At 55.0% G+C, this 14,612-nt stretch overlaps 2 protein-coding genes and 2 non-coding genes across 4 annotated transcripts in view; 3 read left to right on the top strand and 1 right to left on the bottom strand.

The window, feature by feature from the left end:
* Nucleotides 1-1,432, top strand: part of LOC147414991 (axonemal central pair apparatus protein HYDIN-like) — a 52,296-nt gene extending 50,864 nt beyond the window's left edge. The window contains exons 63-64 of the mRNA XM_086468820.1: nucleotides 264-488; nucleotides 968-1,432. Coding sequence (XP_086324946.1) covers nucleotides 264-488; nucleotides 968-1,432 — 690 coding nt within the window. The remainder of the gene's footprint in view (nucleotides 1-263; nucleotides 489-967) is intronic.
* Nucleotides 1,433-1,649: 217 nt separating this feature from the next.
* The window catches only part of VAC14 (VAC14 component of PIKFYVE complex), a 64,291-nt gene continuing 51,328 nt past the window's right edge, over nucleotides 1,650-14,612 (top strand). Inside the window, exons 1-9 of the mRNA XM_086469559.1 lie at nucleotides 1,650-1,753; nucleotides 5,306-5,456; nucleotides 7,847-8,014; nucleotides 8,658-8,720; nucleotides 9,711-9,818; nucleotides 10,611-10,720; nucleotides 11,683-11,789; nucleotides 12,833-12,967; nucleotides 13,252-13,404. Coding sequence (XP_086325685.1) covers nucleotides 1,650-1,753; nucleotides 5,306-5,456; nucleotides 7,847-8,014; nucleotides 8,658-8,720; nucleotides 9,711-9,818; nucleotides 10,611-10,720; nucleotides 11,683-11,789; nucleotides 12,833-12,967; nucleotides 13,252-13,404 — 1,099 coding nt within the window. The remainder of the gene's footprint in view (nucleotides 1,754-5,305; nucleotides 5,457-7,846; nucleotides 8,015-8,657; nucleotides 8,721-9,710; nucleotides 9,819-10,610; nucleotides 10,721-11,682; nucleotides 11,790-12,832; nucleotides 12,968-13,251; nucleotides 13,405-14,612) is intronic.
* Nucleotides 4,425-4,495, bottom strand: TRNAG-GCC (transfer RNA glycine (anticodon GCC)). Its single transcript has one exon. It is a non-coding gene; the product is annotated as a tRNA-Gly (tRNA).
* Nucleotides 14,437-14,507, top strand: TRNAG-GCC (transfer RNA glycine (anticodon GCC)). Its single transcript has one exon. It is a non-coding gene; the product is annotated as a tRNA-Gly (tRNA).

Raw genomic sequence — 14,612 nt, forward strand, 5'->3', positions numbered from 1 at the left:
GTCCTGAGGAGAATAGGGGCATTTTAGGGTGGGAAGCTTCTAGGATAGTGCTGGAGGACTCTCAGATGTTGGGGTGGTCCCCCAAGTGAACTGTTCCCCAGACGCAGCAAGGCTGTGCACCAGAGAGAGGGAGTTGGAGTGAGGGCAGGTGCTGGGTTCCTTCCAGCACTGTGTGAGTGCACCAGGGACCAGTTTCTGCTGTTCTGGGCCCTGGCTTACCTGTCTCTGCCTGACCCCATGGCTTTTCCCTTTGTTCCTCCCAGGCTGACCTCATCTTTGAGTACCAGCCCCTGAAAATGGGTGAGAGCACCGGATGCCTGGTGCTCCAGAGCAGCGACTTGGGCTCTCTCTACTACAACTTGCACCTGAAAGCCACTGCAAGCAGGCCCGAGAAGCCCCTCTACTTCTGTACCACGCTGGGCTGTAGTCAGGCCATCACGACAAAAATCATTAATTATGCCAAGCAGAAGACAGATTACCTCCTCCAGGTGACTCCAGCCTGTCCAAGGCTCTTACTGGGAGGCAGCTCATGTGGCTAGCATCAGCCCTCTCCATCGAGTCCCTCCAGCTCGGCCTGGCATAGCCAGCGTGCCTATGTGAGCCCGGGGTGCTTCCTACAGATGCTGGGCTTGTCCCCAGTTGGACTGTCCTCACTTGCAGACCACTCTCTGTTGCCCTTGTTGGAGCTGCTCTTGGAGGTTCCATGGTGGCTGGACTTCCACCCTAAACCCCAGCTCTGGCAGTAAGGTCTTTTGAGGTTTGGGTGCAGGGTTGTCCCTGATGGGCAAGTTTGGACAGTCCTTATGGTCATTCATGAGGGGTGTGGGGGCGGAGGCAGGTGCAGTGACAGGCACAGGAAAGGGACCCTAGCCAACATGATGGCAGGGGACTATCAGTTTCTTCCTAAGGTGCTCGCTGTGGTTTTGTGACCTGTCCCCCTCCATGGTCTCTTCTCTCCCCTGTGCAGACCAACTGCAAGGACTTCCAGACAGAGAAAACCGTCACCATGGCCCCCGCCAGCCCGGGGGGCTCGGAAGTGAGCGTGGAGGTGACCTACGAGCCCTGCCAGCTGGGCGAAAGCAGGGCCACGCTGAAGCTCTCCTCGCCACTTGGGGAGGATTACAGTATCCCCCTCTTTGGCCTCGCCCTCCCGCCCAAGCCCCAGGGCCCCTTCCCTATCAAGGCCGGCAGCACCACCTCCATCCCCTTCAAAAACATCTTCCCACAGCCCATGGCCTTCCAGTACATGGTGGAGCACCCGGCCTTCACTGTCACGGCAGCCGAGAGCTTGCGCTCCAAGAAGACCACCTTCATCACAGTCTCCTTTACGGGCGGCCCGGCCCCTGTCACTACCAAGCTGGTGGTCTCCTGCCCCGGTGGAGCCGGCATCTGCTGGGTGTATTACCTCCACGGCCTCCCCCCTCACAAGTGACCCTCAGGCTGCCTTCGCTAATTAACTGACGGGGAGCAGCGGTCGGTTTGGAATAAACCCCTGAGGCGGCAGCAGGTGTCCTCCGCGCCGCGGGGGGGCGCTGTGCGGGGGGCGGGGGGGGGGGGGGGGGGGAGCTGGGTCACGTGGGTGGGCCAGCGGGGCGGGGTCACGTGGCCGCCGGTGGCGGCGGCGGCGGCTCCTGGGGGGCGGTGAGGCAATGAACGCGGAGCGGGACCTGGCGCCGCTGGCGCCCAGCGTGGTGCGGGCGCTGAACGACAAGCTCTACGAGAAGAGGAAGGTGGCGGCCCTCGAGATCGAGAAGTGAGAAGCGGGAAGGGGGGGGGGGGGGGCGGTTCGCCGGGAACCGGGAGAGGAACGGGGGCGGTGCCGCTCCGGGCTACCCCAGCGCTCCTGAGGTCGCCCCGGCGCCCCGAGGGAGGCCTGTGGGAGGTGGTCCTGGGGCCACCTGCGGCCCCGGGGTAGTGGGAGCCGACTCGGGATGCTGGGGGACGGGTGGGTGTCCCGCCATGCACCGTCGCTCCGGCCGCATGAGGGGACCGGCCCGGCTCCCCGGTGCGAGCCTGGGGCCTTCGGGGGAGGGAGTCACCCCGTGGAGGCCCGGAGGGGTCTGGGCGATGGGGTCACCCCGGGGGGATTTATGTGTCCGGTGGAAGGGGGCACCCAGAGGGTCCGGGGGAGGGACGTCGCTCAGGGGGCTCCGGGCCCGGGAGCCGGGGAGGGGGCTCAGGTGGCCCAGTGACCCTGTCAGGGGCCAGCGGCCTGGAAAGTGCCTGGGCAGGAGGGGCTCACCCCCGGAGCTGACCTGCATCTCCCATCCCCTTTCCACCAGTCCCTGAAGGTTCCCTCCGAGCCCGTCAGCAAGCAGGGACCCGCTGGGTCAGGGTGGGGGTCCCAGGGCGTGAGCCGTGCCGGCGAGCCTCTCGCAGACAGCCTGCTTCGAGGGGGTCCCTAGTGCCATTGCATGGCACTGCACGAGATAAACGCGTGCACACCATGACTTCAGAAACTTGTTGGAACCGCGGAGCCCCGTCAGTTGCGACACTCGTGGAGGCGACCAGCTCCGTGCCCAGCCCTGAGGGTGGTTGAGGGACACGAGGGTCTCACTGGGCAGCAGACAGGAGCCGCAGTGGGGGCGGCAGGCTGGTAGTGGGGCAGCCGTGCCCATCATCTAGGGCCTGCCTGATGTCATCCTGGGCTTGTCACCTCATGGTGCCACCCCCGCTCTCCCCTGAGGTCTTGCCTGAGCTTGTCCAGGCTGCAGAGATGGAAAGCGCCTGTTGGCCTTAGGTGTTTTCTTTAGTTCTTCCTGCGTCGCTGCTGTTTGGGCAGAGCTCAGGCCTTCCCTTCAGAGCATCGGAGGCGAAGGCCTGCAGGCATCTGCTGGCATGGCCGTGCCCCCTCTAGTGTTGCCCATACGCCTTCCCTGTACATCTTCTCGCTCTCACTGCAGTGATCTGGGTGCTTTGTGCTTTGCCTGGCACTGCGTCCTCCCCGGATGCTGCCTGAGAGCTCAGCTCACGGAGGACATCCGAAGCATCCCCTCAGGGGACAGCCCAGCGCAGGGCTGGGAGTGATGATCCAAGCCAGAGGGTGAGTTTCGGGTGGGAGACGCGGCTATCGTGAGCCTCCGAGGGGAGCTGGAGACACGGGGATGAAGCTGCTCTGCTGAGGGTTCGGCTGGAGACACAGGAGGGACATGGGGTGGGAACCATGTGCCTCGAATGTAGAGGGTCCTGCATGGGAGGGTGTAGGCGGGGAGCAGATAAGGATGGCTCTTGGGGTGAGGTGAGTGTTTGCTCAGGTGCAAATCCAACCCAGCCAGCCCCTTCTGTTCTGTGCGTTAAGCTTTCCCTCATCTCCTTTTTTCGTTACAGGAAGAGTTTCTTGGGGTGGATTGCAGCAGATATGCTGCACCATCCTCATAGCTCCAGCCTCAGGGGTACTTGAGTAACTGCCCCTTCGCTGCTGCTGTGAGGGGTGATGCTCTTTGTCTAACCCGAGCAGCTCTGCTCAGACTTATTCTGCTCCAGGGTTAGGGTTTTGTGGTTGGCTTATACCACCCAAAGTCTGATTTGGGGTCAGACAGTTCAGCCAATCGAGCTGGAAATGCAATTTGGGAAGGATATGAGGAGGAGGAAGGTGAGCGCCAACCCTTGCTGCAGATACGAGGGTTTAGATCAGGTAAAACCCATCACAGAATGGCACCAGCAGCGTCTCTTCGATGTCAATGGTGTTGAGTGAGGAGGGACTCGCTGCCTCTTGGCTCAGGTACCTCCTCACCCTCTGACCCGTAACATGGGAACAGCTGCTGCTACTTGCAGGCTCTGTCGTGCTGCAATATCATTTTTCATGCCTTTTGCCTCATGAGTTAAATCTTGAGCTCTTTAAACTCAAGGGAAGTCTGTAAAGTTTTTCACATTCAAACAAAGCTCCGTTGGTTAAATCTAGGCAGTAAAAGGATCATCCTGACGGTCTGTGCTGCTCAGGGTCCTTCTGGAGCCTGCTGCTGGGCTGGGACTGGAGATGGAGCCGTTTGCCCTAAAGCAGCAGTTTGTGAGAGGGGGTTGGGCTGTAACTGTTGGAGAACTTTGCTTTGGAGTGGGGAGAGTGGGGGGGGGGGGCTGCGTGATGCCCCCAGGAAGAAAGGGGGCAGCTGCTTTGCTCCAAGCAGGGTGAGAACAGAGCTGGTATTAATCCTTTTGGAAGAAAAAAGTTCGTAAACATCTTCTATAATGAAATTCCTGCGTTATAAAGTGAGTCCCTGGCCAGTAGTCCTTGTCTGGGAGAGGGCGGTGTGAGGTTCGGTATAGTGTCAAGAATCCCTGTGTATGGAGTTAGGCAGTGGAAGCCTTTGCACCTTCATTCAAAATTAAGGTAAAGGTCCTTATTTAGGATAAGGTTTTGGGATGCCTGGGTCCACCTTATGGGCAGAAGTCAAAAGAAAAAAGGGGGGAAAAAAAGCAAATGATGCTGCATTGGCCGGGAATCGAACCCGGGCCTCCCGCGTGGCAGGCGAGAATTCTACCACTGAACCACCAATGCTCCAGCTGCCTGTGTGACTGCCTGCACTCCTGCCTGCACAGCTGCCTGAGCCTCTGGCTGGCCAGTGGCTCTACTGTAGGGGAGCTGGGGCTGAAGGGCCACTTGGGTGACCTGGGACCTTGCAGCAGTTGTGAGGTTACAGGTCTCTTCATTTAAGTGCAGCTGATGTGTTAAATATCTCTGGGTAACGAGCTGTGGGTTTCTGGGGAGGAGGAGGAGGTGTTGCAGATGGAAACCTTGTTTGCTGCTTGTTAAGGCTTGTGCTGCTTAAGAGTATATTTAAATGTACAGAGTACAGCTGAAGCGATGCATGGGTGGGCTGGAAAGGTCCAAAATCCTGGTGCTGGGCGTGGGTCTGGTGGGCAACAATTCCCTGCCAATCCACCCAGTGTGTGCTGAGCAGTTCTCTGCTGCCGTCTTGTGCCGTGTCAGGGGTAAATAACCCTCGTAACCCACCCTGTTGGAGAGGGCGTTGGAAGATCTGGTGGCTTCTTCTCTGCAAGCACACAGCCACGGTGAGGTGGCCGTTGAGAGTCCACCCTGGGCTGGGAGTTCATGAACGATGTAGGAGGCTGAAGGCTGGGAGCAGCAGGAGAGCAGCGAGCCACTATTGGACGTGAGCAGGGAGGAGGGGAGAGCTCTGCTTCTACTCGTGGGCTCCTTCAGCATTCCCTGTTTCAGTTCCGCTTTCTCTGGTGTTTCTCATGGTCAAAAATCCCTATTTCTGATGGCCGAGGGGAGCCGAGCCCCAGAGTGTTTCTGTTGGGCAGAACCTAAAGCCCCCTGGATGCTTCCCTCTCCTCTCCCCAGGCTGGTGCGAGAGTTTGTGGCTCAGAACAACACGTCTCAAATCAAACACGTGATCCAGATCCTGTCACAGGAGTTTGCGCTCTCCCAGCACCCCCACAGCCGGAAAGGGGGACTCATTGGCCTGGCTGCTTGCTCCATCGCCCTGGGCAAGGTAGGTGCAGGTGTTTTTTTTTTTCACTTGTGCAGGTTGTGGTGGGAGAACAGCGGCTCCTCCTGGGTCAGTGTGATGGGGAGACTCGGGCTGGTGGCCCTGCAGCTCCCCAGCTTCCTCCCTACAGTGCAGCACATCGCTGGGTTGTGTTTGTGTTTCCCCAACACAGCCAGCCACACCTTTTGGGCACAGGAGCATTTTCTGGCCTGGGTTGCATCTTGGCAGCTCCTTAGGCATGGTTTAAGTGCATCTGTCCACCTTCTGTCTCCAGCAGCTGGACTAGGCTCAGCAGGTTGGGTACTAATTTGCGTTAACGGAGTTGCAAAGAGTTGCAGCACTTCCATCTCCCACCCCCGGCCCAGCCGGCTCCGGCTGTGCGGGCAGGGCTTTTGGGAAGCAGGCCAAATGGTGGCAGAGCCATAGTCAAAGTAAGCAAGTAGTGTAAGTTGTCCAGCTGCGTTAGCCTGAGCAAGTAGCCTTGTTGGGCTTGACAGAATTTTTACTTGCTGGATGAGTGGATCGCTTGGTCTAGTTCTGGAGGTGTTATATCGATGCCCCTTATGTGGGAAGTTGTCTGATTTCAGTCCCAGTTAAGGTTTTCCTGTATAACTGTCTTCTCATTAACAAGAACAAGCTTAGTGGTTGTCTCCAGGGCTATGCCAGAGCACCTGGATCCCTGTAGAGGGGAGCACAGGCTCTGCAGGCTCATGGCTCCATCAGGCTTTTGAGCCAAACCATGTGGCTGCTTTTTGAAAGCACCTGCAAGGGAAGGAGTCGTTTTGGTCTGTAGTAAGGCGTAAGTCAAAGAAAGCAGAGGGCTCGGGAAGAGCAGGCTGTACCTGTTGGAAGAGCTGCAAGATAGCTTTTAATTCACTTATTCCCCTTCTAACAAGAGTCACAGTTGGTCTGAGCGGATACTTTGGAGCCTGATGGCCTTTACATTAACTACCTTTATGCTGGTGGCTGGGGGATTCTGAGCAGCACTCCTGTCTTTGCCTCTTGTTAAAATGCAGAATCTCTTTGCGAAACCCACCTCCCTGGGACAAGCAACGCTCTGCTCTGCCCTCAGTCCAGGCACATAACCCACCTTCTCCTCCTGCATGGTGCGGGGACAGGCACTACGTGCTGCCAGAGCTGCTGGTGCACCTGGCTCTGGGGGATGGAGGAGTTGGTTTTGGTGACCTTGAGGGGCTCTGATAAAACTTGGAGTTAAACTCATTAATCTGCCAGTGCATTGTTGATTTTCTTACCATCTCCTTTGCTAGGTGCTCAGGAACTGCCAGCCTGTCTCCCCAAAGTAGGTTTTTTTTAACTTCAAAACAAGCCAATCTCCTACCTCCCCCTCTGGGTTTATCTGAAGCTCCTGCTGTGCTGGTGAATCCTTTAGCAAAAGTCTTTTGGGCTGGGGAGCAGCCTTGTTAGTGACTATATTCACTTGTGGGCAGTTAGGATTAGCCTGGCATGGCTCTTCCATGGTGCAGAAGGACAAAAATTGGCATGTAAAATGAATCTTGCCTAGGGATCAGAGTCCCACAGTCACTTCATCCAACAGATGTGTCCAGCTTAACTCCGCCAGCTGTTGTAGCTCCTTGTCCATAAGCAGCTGCCCAGGCTGAAGCTGCTCTTCTTCTGGTGGCTGAGACCACAGTTGAGTTGGTGTTTCTGGAGACAACAGGGCAGGAGGGTGCTTTGGGGACTGCCAGTTGTCTGTCTATTTGTGACTGTGTCACCAGCTCCTCCACACTCCTCAGCTCCTGATGTTCCAAAAAGTAGCCCAACAGACTGGGGCCTTCTTTGCTTCACTGAAGGTGCAGATGGACTTGGTCCATTGCTGTCTGGGATGTTCTCCCCGCTCCTGGAAACCTTGGTGGGTTTACACTAAAACCAGCTGGCAGAGCGGGATAAATCCTGGCTGACGGTTGGCTGCTGCGAGGGCTGGTGATCACTGGCTTTGCGGGGGACCTGCCTCGTCTCCTGTCGGCAGGGATGGATTTCTCTGTGGGCCAGTCTCCAGCAGAGATGAACAATGTGCAGCAGGAGGCAGGCCGTCCAGCTTTGAAAGGTGCTTGGAGCGGGTGGTGAATAACTGCCCAAAAGTCTTGCACATCTCTGAGAGTCGAAACCAGCCAAGTATAGCTGCAGAAACACTTTAGTTGCTGCTGTAGACTCCCCTGAAACAATTTCTCAGCTTGCTCAGGTGACTTTCACTGTACTTGAATAATATAATTCAATAATTAAATTCAAAATTTTTTAATAAGTAAGTCCTGTTGAGCATAAGTGCACTAAGCCATCATGGGCCTGAATTTTTGCAGTATGTTCCAGGGCAGTGCCATCTCTTCCCTCTCCCTGTGGCATGGTCCTTAGCTAACCAGTCTCCTCTTGTCCACCAGGACTCTGGGCTCTACCTGAAGGAGCTGATTGAGCCGGTGCTGACGTGTTTCAATGACGCTGATAGTCGGCTGCGGTACTATGCTTGCGAGGCCCTCTATAACATTGTCAAGGTGGCCAGGGGCTCCGTCCTTCCACACTTCAATGTACTCTTCGATGGCCTCAGCAAGGTAAGAAGCTTCCTCTTAACCCCTGTGTGTTTTTCTTTCCTACACTGGAGAAGTAAGGCTTGTTCTCTAGTCCTTGTCTTCTCTGGGTCAAACAATCCACGTTATCCAAGGTCTTCTTTCCAAGTAAACTGGTTCACTTTGACCCAGGCAGATCTGAAGAACCGAATGAGCAGTTTCTGTAGCGGCACGCTGGCCACTGATGTTGTGGGTGCTGGATGTATTTTCCTGCTCCTTGTTGAGCGTTATTAGGAAATAAGGCTGATGGGACTGCTGCAGGTGAGGTGGCTCTGCAGCTCTACAGCCTTGTGGGGTCTGTATGGTCAAAACCATGCCTACGCCTGCTGTCTTTGCAGCTTTTCACTGGAAACTTCTATTTCTCTGCCACTTGAGAGCATGGCTGCTGGCCCATGAAAATCTGCATGGCTGGGGTAGATGAGGCATGCTCAATATCCCCCTTAGGAAGTCTCTCAGGAGAATTTGTGGGAGCCTGATGAGGAGCTGGAGATAAAGGGACTTTCTGTGTCTGTCGCTGTGATGCCAAAGGAGAGCAACAGTTCTGTGAGCCTGGTGGGAGTTCCTCTGCAGAGTGGGGAGCAGACCTGGGACCCACTGCTGCAGTAGCTCTTGTTTCTGTCGTTCACAGCTGGCTGCTGATCCTGACCCGAACGTCAAAAGCGGCTCCGAGCTCCTCGATCGGCTTCTCAAGGTATTTTTCCCCTCCGGCTGAGAATCCTTGGTGCTGGCCGGGGATGTGTCAGTCCCTGAGGCTGCAGCTGCTAAAACCATCCCAACTCAGTCCTGTGGCTACTGACAAAACACTTCTTTCTCTCACTGACCTAGATCAAGGGTCTGGTGGCAATCTCAGGCAACTGGGATGAGGGGCTGGTGGGTGATTGCAATGCCGCATGTGTGTTCAGCACTTGGGAACTGGGTGTCTGAGGAAGTGAGGTTTTAGTCCAAGTAGGGTTGCAGCTCTGTCCCAGGCAGCAGAAGGGCTGTTCCACTTCTTTTCCTCCCTTGCCTAAGCAAGTGGCAACGTGAGCGGAGCTGCTCTGCTGCTGCTTTGAGGTGGGGGGTTTTGTTCCCGTTCCTGTTCTGCCTGCCAATGGGCTTTTACTCTCACAGACCTCCCAGTTCCTTTTCTGCTCTTCAGAGGTGAGTGGCTCCCTGCCAGATCCTGCTCTTGCTCCTCCTCATTATCACAGCAGTTAGCACAGTCTCCGCATCGCCTGCTGCAAACTTTCCTGCTGGGAGATCTGCTCCACCGCGCTGGTGCGAGAGACTTAGCCATGAAGCAAAATCCACCAAGCGTGTAGGAAGAGCTTTAAAGGAAAGCCAGGGGACTCTCCCACCCTGATACACGTGGTTACATCAAAGGTGCTTGCTCATGTGTGCAACACACCGCTGAGGCATGAATCGGAGAGGCTTCCACTCTCCTCCTGTTGGCACAGAGCAGGCAGGAGCCTCCCTCTCTGGGTCCTGCTCAGTGTTAGTCCTTGCCCAAGGGGGATTACTGGCTCATTGCCTGAATAAATCCCATGATTCCTTCTCCCCAGGTCTCCTGACCCACAGACCCATGTATCAACTGCTTGTCATCTTTTTCCTGTCATGTGCCTTAAAAAGGCTGGATGGGGGTGGCTGTGTGGGCATGGGGTGGTGGCCATCCCTCCTAACACCCTTTACTTGGGCCCTGCAGGACATCGTGACAGAGAGCAACCAGTTTGACTTGGTAGGCTTCATCCCACTGCTGCGTGAGAGGATTTACTCCAACAACCAGTATGCCCGCCAGTTCATCATATCCTGGGTAGGTATACACGGCGCCTCCTGTGCCTGCCAGTCCGAACTCCAAAACAATGTGACCAGTCAGCATCCCGTGTCTGGGCAAACAGCAGATATCCACAGTGATGCATGAACTCAGGCATCTGAATTTACTTGGACAGGTTTTTTAACCCAGTAGAGTTTTTCACGGGTTTCTTTAAAATGCCAGCTCCCTGTCACCTCGCCGTTGCAGTTGCAGGGACATCATGCTGCGCTTCTGCCAGCTGGTTCGGGACGTTGCACACCGAGTTAGAAAATACGGTCAAAGCGTTGCTTGTGTAAATAGGTATGCTGCAGTACAGAGGTTACAGTCTCCCAAGGGACAGTGCCAGCCTGCTTTCCATCACCAGCAGTGATTGAGGGATGTTGCTCTCCAGGAGGCAAGATGTCTCTGCTTGCTTTCTCTTTTCTGTGCAAGGCAGGAGCTCTCAGTGCCTGGCCAGGGTCTGGGGGGAGATGCGTGCCTCTGCGCTCTTTCAGCTATACTGTTTGCCGTCCTGGGTCTGGCTGCATGTGTCTTGGCAGTCGTTCCTGATCCCTGCTGTGTTTTACAGAGCTGTGATTGGAAACGCAGCAATGCTGCAGGCTGATTGCTTGCTTCCTGTACTAGCCCAGCTTCTTTTCAAGATGGACAGCTCCGTGCTGTCCTCTTGTCCTTCCCCCTGCCCATCCCACGCAGCTCAGCTCCAAATTCCTCTGTATCACGAGATTTGTGCTGGTGATGTTAGTTAGCTTCTCTGAAACTCACCTCTCTTTTCTTATTCCTCCCCTGAGCTAGATCCTGGTCTTAGAGTCTGTGCCTGATATCAACCTCTTGGATTACCTGCCAGAAATCCTGGACGGGCTTTTCCAGATCTTGGGAGACAACAGCAAGGAGATACGGAAAATGTGAGTGTGGAGGCTGGCTGGGCGCGAGGGCTGTGTCTTGCTCACTGTCTGTCCATCGCCCTCTTCGTTTGTTTAGAGCTCTTCTGTATAACTGCAGCGAAACCGTGTGTGGGAGACAGAGCAATCTATCTGGCTTGGTCAGTGGATCAAAGTGTCCTTGGCAAGGGCCTCCCTTCCCTGGCTTCTTGTGGCTGGGATGGCTGTGGAGGACACCGTGGTCTGTGTAGCGGGACAAACATGTTTTGGCTCGGTTGAGCTGTTGCCTTCCCAGCCCTTGCACCCAGCTTCTAGGGTGGGGTGTGAGCTCTGTGAACAAGCTTGCAGTATGTGAACCCCTCTCAGCAAGGCAGAGCACCCAGCCAGCATCTCCTGGGTGGAGAGAAGCAAGCATTGTGAGCTTGCTCCTCAGATCCATTGCTGGTCTCAAGACAGAGGCATTTTGAAGCACAGGAATGGCTGGGTGTTCTCAGGGAGGTCAGAGGATCTTGGCTTCTTGCACTGGGAGAGAGTAACTGGACCTGTTTTGTAGGGCACAAGTAAGTGGTGAGACTGGCCTAGGTCTGTCTTGCTGCCAAGCCCTCCTGGATCCTCCCTGCTTCTTTGTTTCCCGGTGTCCCCATGTTGAAGACCAAACACTGAAAGCTTTGGGTATCATCTGCCCCTCTGCTTCCCATCCCAGGCAGACCTTCATCTCAACAGAGCCTACGTGGCTGTTAGGGGGGCAGTTTTGGGAAAGTGTGCAGGGCTCTGGGCAGTCACTGCCTACATCCCTGCAGCTGTGTGCAGTCTGCCATGGGGCAGGGCGAGCATGTCAGCCTCATCTTTCCTGGCCCTGCCCCTGTACGGAGGCACACCTGCCGTGCCACCAGCAGCCTATCTGTGGATGTGTGTAGGAGGCTGGTCTCCGTAACTTCTCCGACCAAGGTGACCGAGCGCTAAGTAGCTGCTCTGCCTCCCTGCAGGTGCGAAGTGGCTCTCGGGGAATTCCTCAAGGAGATCAAGAAGAACCCCTCCAGCGTCAAGTTTGCAGAAATGGCCAATATCCTGGTGATCCACTGCCAGGCGGCAGGTGAGTGCACGGGACCAAGCCATAGTGTCCGCCTCCGGGTTTGCGGTGTCGACCATAGGTTCAGGCCAGGAGCTTTCCAGTGGACTGTTCACCAGCCCACTCACTTGCCTTTTCTTTATTGTTGTGCATGCAGATCCCGCTGAAAGGAGGGAACGGGCAGCTCTCCTGCAGTTGGCACTACTGCTCTTGTACTGCTGATCCCCCAGCCTCAAATCCAGGTCCAGCATCCTCCCGAAATGGAGGTGCCTGAAAGTAAAATATCTGGCTGTGGATGGCACCAGTGAATATCCAGCACATCTAGAAGGATCTCCTTAGAGGCTTGTCTTAGCCTCTGGTGGCAATAGATGCATAGGCAGGACAGTTAAACATGATGTGCCTGACGCTTTGTATAAGTGCTGCACTGCAGCTCCTGTGGGTCTGCTGTGGCAGAAGGTTACAGTTGGATGTGTTTGCTGAGAAGGATCTTGTCCCTGAGCTGTGCTCATTGAGCTGAAACTGCTCTTTAAGCGTTGCTGAATGGGAGCGGGTTTCTTGTGAGGTAGACAACCAGAAATAGACCGAGACTGCTTGCTCTTCATTAAACTGATGCCAAATGAATTTACACTGTTTAAGCCTCAAATCTGGCTTGGCATTGTCTGACTACCTCAGTAGCGCTCCCTTTTTTAGAACTTGGGGAGGTTAATAAAACGCCAGCTCTGAGGGTGATACTTGACCCGGACACACAACTGCTACAGGTGTGACGGAGGAAATATCCTTATGTGTTGGGAAGCTTGACAGAATACTTGTAAATGAGGAAACCTGGATTATGGATTGAACTGGGTTGACTCTGAAACCTGATGATTGTGTTTAATCTCAGCCTCACTGCAGATTCAGGTCTTCCCTGTCTCCTGTGGGACTAAACTGTCCCAGACCAAGGTCTCTCTGGACTAGCAGAGGATGGAGCAGAGGCAACTCTCTGCTTGCAGGTGGCCCTTGGCTTCTGGAGTTTGTTGAGCTGCCAGTGCTGTCCTTTCCCTCACCTTTGCTTGTCCCATGTCTTCCAGATGACCTGATCCAGCTGACAGCCATGTGCTGGATGCGGGAATTCATCCAGCTGGCTGGCCGGGTGATGCTGCCTTACTCCTCAGGGATCCTGACTGCTGTCCTGCCGTGTCTCTCCTATGATGATCGCAAGAAGAGTATCCTTCTAACTCGGAGCTGCTCCTGTTCCTGCTACAGCAACCCTCAGGGAACTGCCTGTTTCCTGCCCCTGGGGCGCAGGACCAGCTGCATGGCTGGAGAGGGCCAGGAGAGGTCCTCCCACCAAATGCTAAAACCCACACTGGCCCTTTGGATGTGAGGGGGGTCACAGTAGCTGGGCTGGGGCAGGCCTGGTGGGGCTGCAGTGGCTTCTCCATGGCTAGCTAGATGTGGCATCTAGCCATGTGTGGAACTGCGTGTTCCTTACACTGCCTCCACTCAGACATCAAGGAGGTGGCAAACGTGTGCAACCAGAGCCTGATGAAGCTGGTCATCCCAGAGGATGATGAAATGGATGAGGCCAAGCAGTCAATGACCCTGCTGGCAGAGCCCACCTCGGAGGAGTCCCTCTCCAAGCCAGAGGCAGCATCCAGCGGTGAGTCCCTGTTGGTCTGAGCCATTAGAGGTGTAAGAAGAGTCAAGGGAAGGTTCTCAAGAGAAGTTCTTGAGTTGGTTTGGTGTGCTCGGGCAGCTCGGGGCACATGTGACCTCCGTGCTCTCTTTGGAGTCCTGTTTCACAGACGATCTTCTGCTGAGACAGACGCGTTTGGTGCTATCTGCATGGCAGGGTTGCTGATCCAGCCTGGAGCCCCAGCGGCGCTGCAGTGCTGTGTTCCCCGGTGACCATCTCCATCCCCTCACCACACTTCACTTCAACTTAGTCGTGAAGTTGAACTGGAAAAGATCATTTCTAGTTAAACATTCAGTGTCTTGATACATAACACAGTAAGAGAATGGCCCACTTGTCCTGCAGCGGCTGGTTTGGGAGGAGCTGCCATCACCCAAAGGAGAGTTCAGAGAGCTGTGTTAGTCCTGGGAGAGCATCAACATGTGCGTGGAGGATATCTGTGTTGGGAAAGGGTAGAGAACAGAAAGGAGAAAAATTTTGGGTCCTTTCCAAATCCATGGTGCTGTTGAGACCATCATGTGGGTATTGTCCCAGTCCTAAAATTTCCAGGACAAAGGCGAAAGTTTGCAAGCGAGATGGGAGACCTGGAAGAGTGTTCAAGTGAGTAGAAACTAAACGGAGAGAGTCCCGGTGGACTGAGGCCTGAAAACAGCAGTGGCTTTACCCTTCCAGCATCCCTTTGATGGCACATCTTTGTTGTCCAGGCATGTGAAATATGTGCAACATTTCAATCACGCAGGCTAATCTGCAATATTCTTCTGGGGCCGCACGTTCAGCCCAGCGCTCTTCTCTCACACACCTGCAAGTAGCTTTTGGAAAATCCTGCCGCGAGAGGGAGCAGTAAGGTGGGAATTAAAAGGCTGAAGTTTTTTCTTGGAGAAGAGCAGCTGAGTGGAAGGTGAAGAGGCAGGGAGCTGTGTGGGGCAGCAAGTGGGTGGCAGGGCTGGCAGGAGCAGGCAGTGGGGCATGTAGGGAGCATGCAGGGTAGTATATAGGGCAGCATTGGTGGTTCAGTGGTAGCATTCTCACCTGCCATGCGGGAGGCCTGGGTTTGATTCCCAGCCAATGCAATGGTGTTTTTGGAAGGGATGGAGGGGAAAAATGTGGCACAGTAATGAAAAGTTTTATTTTTTATTCCTTTATTTGTCCTGAGAATACCTCCTTTTATTCAAATC

This window comes from Leptosomus discolor, chromosome 8, assembly GCF_034619465.1.
Source record: "Leptosomus discolor isolate bLepDis1 chromosome 8, bLepDis1.hap2, whole genome shotgun sequence".
NCBI lineage: Eukaryota > Metazoa > Chordata > Aves > Leptosomiformes > Leptosomidae > Leptosomus > Leptosomus discolor.